General features: G+C 51.3%; 1 protein-coding gene across 1 annotated transcript in view; it reads right to left on the bottom strand.

Annotated features, from left to right (window-relative positions):
• CUNH9orf152 (chromosome unknown C9orf152 homolog) overlaps window positions 1–2118 on the bottom strand; it is a 5922-nt gene extending 3804 nt beyond the window's left edge. Inside the window, exon 1 of the mRNA XM_028779982.1 lies at window positions 1358–2118. Coding sequence (XP_028635815.1) covers window positions 1358–1556 — 199 coding nt within the window. The 5' untranslated portion in view covers window positions 1557–2118. The remainder of the gene's footprint in view (window positions 1–1357) is intronic.
• Window positions 2119–3026: the final 908 nt, after the last annotated feature.

Consider the following 3026-nt stretch of genomic DNA (forward strand, 5'->3'; position numbering starts at 1 on the left):
GCCAGTCCTGCACACAGGTGCAGCCAGTCCTGCACACAGGTGCAGCCTTACACATGGTCCCAGGGGAAAGTGATGATCTGTTCTGTCGATAACTTCACTATGCTTTTAGCATGGCAAGCACACCAGTCTCCAGGAATTAGATACTCTGCAGGAATTAGAGAACAAGGAAAGAGGGGGAGGAAAACATAGGAATCCTCTCTCATCCTGAGTCTACCTGGAGAGGGCTCTGGAGGCTAGGGGTGGGGGTGGAGTGGTCACAGGCCAGGCAGGCCTTCAGAGCAGGATCTCTTAACTTTCAGTTCCAGTCTATGATCCACACAGGACAAAAGAGAAAGAGAGAAGCACACACACACACACACACACACACACACACACACACACGAAGAGGAGGGAGGGAGGGGTGGGAGGAAGAAAGGAAGGGAGGGAGGGGGCAATGGCCCCTAGCCAAATCGTGGAACCTTCTGCTCGAGCTGAACTGCAAAGACTTTAGAATAAGGTCTTCCTTCAGTCGTCAAGCAAAAGAGAATATTCACGAACACAGAGACGTTTTATACCATTTTGCCTTTCTTTTAAAAAAGGTTTCAAGATGAATTTTATCTTTACGTGTAGAAATGTTTTTACCTGCATGTACATATGTGTACCACATGCACGTCTGGTGCCTGTGGAGTTCAGAAAAGGATCAGAACCGGAGCGAGAGGGTTGAAAGCCATCATGTAGGGGCTGGCACGGACCCCAGGTCCCCTGCAAGAGCGACAGGTGCTCTTAGCCACAGCCTCCCATGCTTTGTCTTTCCTTTGGCTTTGGTTGATTTGGTCTGAACGGGGGATGGGGAAGGCAAGCTCGGGCTTTGCTCCAAGCCTCTCTGCACAACCATTCCGTGCTAAGGTGTGATACTTGGTGTGATACCTATCACTATAGAATGTAGAACTCTTTGCCTGCCTGAGCCCTGAGTCCCGGCCCAGCCAGTTGCTATAACATTGGGAGTCCCCATCTTTCTTCTCCAAAGCCATTCTCTCTGTTTTGCCTGTGGATCCAGTCAGGAAGCTGACTCTCCATCCTACTTAGCTCAGCAGGGGGGTGCCAAGCTTGCTCACCTGACCAACCAGTCAAGCCAGATCAGAACTAGGAGAAAGTAGGCACAGAGACCAGGAACAGTGGCCGTTAGCCAAACGCCTGGCAGAGGCCTCTGTTCCTTTGGCTAAGGGACTGGCTGCGCACAGTCACCCTGATCAAGCTTCCGTGGCTCAGTGCTGACTGGGTCAGCAAACAGCTCTTTTCTTCCTCTCCTTGGATTTTCAGTCACCCGGTTCCACCCACAGAAGTTCCCGCCTCCTCCCCAGCACTTGCCCAGCCCTACCTTTAGGGAACACCATTAGGTGGGCCTGGGTCTTCTGCTGTCTCCTCAGACCTTCATACTGGGCACGAAGAAACTGGATGTTTATAGGAGGCCCTTGACCTGGTGCCTGAGTCCCGGAACCCTCAGCCATTAAGCAGGTCCCCAGTTCCAAGAACTTGGGTAGGGCAGGGCACGGGCAGGCCAACCCTTTCGTCTGCATCCGGGAGAAAAGCAAACACCGAGGGCTGAGGCAGGGGGAGGGGAGGAAAAAAGAAGGGTAGGTGGTAGAGTGAATGAAAGAGAGAAGGGGAACAGGGAGCAAGGAGAGAAGCTGGCAAGATAAGGGGAGAGAGAAGAAACTGAAGGGACCAGATTGGGGAGGTGGGGAGAGGAAACGTGAGGAGCTGGAAAAATTAGTTCTCAACTAAAGAGGGGAGGGGCTGAAAAGAGGGAGAGCAGAGAGAGGAGAGAATGAAGTGAGGAGTGGTTACGAGCAGAGAGTGGGGAAGTGGGGTGGGCAGGAGGAGGTGGGAAGCTGAGTGAGTTGAAGAGCCACAGGTAGGAGCGAGTGAGCAAGCTCAGCTGCGGGCTCTTTCTCAGTCCAGGGAGCTTTTATTCCAGCCAGCTTCCTTGAGTGATGGTCAAATTCAGAATGCAGTTCCAAGAGCTACAGTGAGATTCCAGTTTCCTGGCAGAGCTGAGCTGGTCTCAGGAGTGCCAGGTGCCTGCTCAGTCCACATACTTTGAACTTGACTTAGCAGGTCTTCAAAACCTGCTGGTTTAATGAGCCGCCACCACAAAAAGAAACGGCTTCTGCAACTTCAAAAGCTGGGTGGTGTGTACAGGGTCACCCTAAGGTCTCCATACAGCCCTCCAGCACAGCTCCCAGATAAAAACTCGGGCACAAAGTCTGCAGTAGAGACAGAGTCCAGGGGAGCCCTGGCTCTCCGCCAGCCCCACCTCTTTGACATTTGAACAGCCTTTGTGGTCTTGGCTTTTTCCAACTAAGCAACAAGTGGGTGTTTATTTTGCCCACAGCTACGTGCACCCTCACCCCCTTTTTGCCAGCCCTACCATTTCTGCGAATGGCAGACACTGCCTATTCTTACTAGCCTTGACCTATCCGTGCTCTGCTTGCTCAAGTGAGTCGGATTCTTTCTCCTAAGGCAATACTTACCACTGGCGGCCTGCCCAGTATTCTTGCAGGGCAATGGGTGGGGAGATGGGGGAGGGTAGACTCTTCAAAGAGTAGTGAAGGTCGTTCACTGGGGCTGCTATAACAAAGTCCCACAAACTGGGTGGTTTAAACAACAGACATTGTTCTGCTTGTTTAAGAGACTATAAATCCAAGATCAAGTGTGAGCAGAGTCGGTACTCGCAGGATCTGGGAGAGTCTGTTCTATAAACCTTGACTAGCTTCTGGTGGCTTGCTTTTGCTACCTGGTGGCCTTCCTTTTATGAAGGAATCACCTCACCTTTGTCTCCTCGTGATGTTCTCATGTATGTCTCTGTTGAAATCTTCCCCTTTTATAAGGATGCCAGTCACTGGAATAGTGCTTAACCTGATAACCTCATCTTAATGTAACTACTTAAATTGGCGATAAACCTACTTCCAAGTAGGGCACAGTGTAGGCTCCAGATTTAAGATGGCAGCAAGTGAACTGGGGTTGAGGTGGCATGATTTAGCTCG

Source organism: Grammomys surdaster, unplaced genomic scaffold (genome assembly GCF_004785775.1).
Source record: "Grammomys surdaster isolate TR1022 unplaced genomic scaffold, NIH_TR_1.0 363, whole genome shotgun sequence".
Taxonomy (NCBI): Eukaryota; Metazoa; Chordata; class Mammalia; order Rodentia; family Muridae; genus Grammomys; species Grammomys surdaster.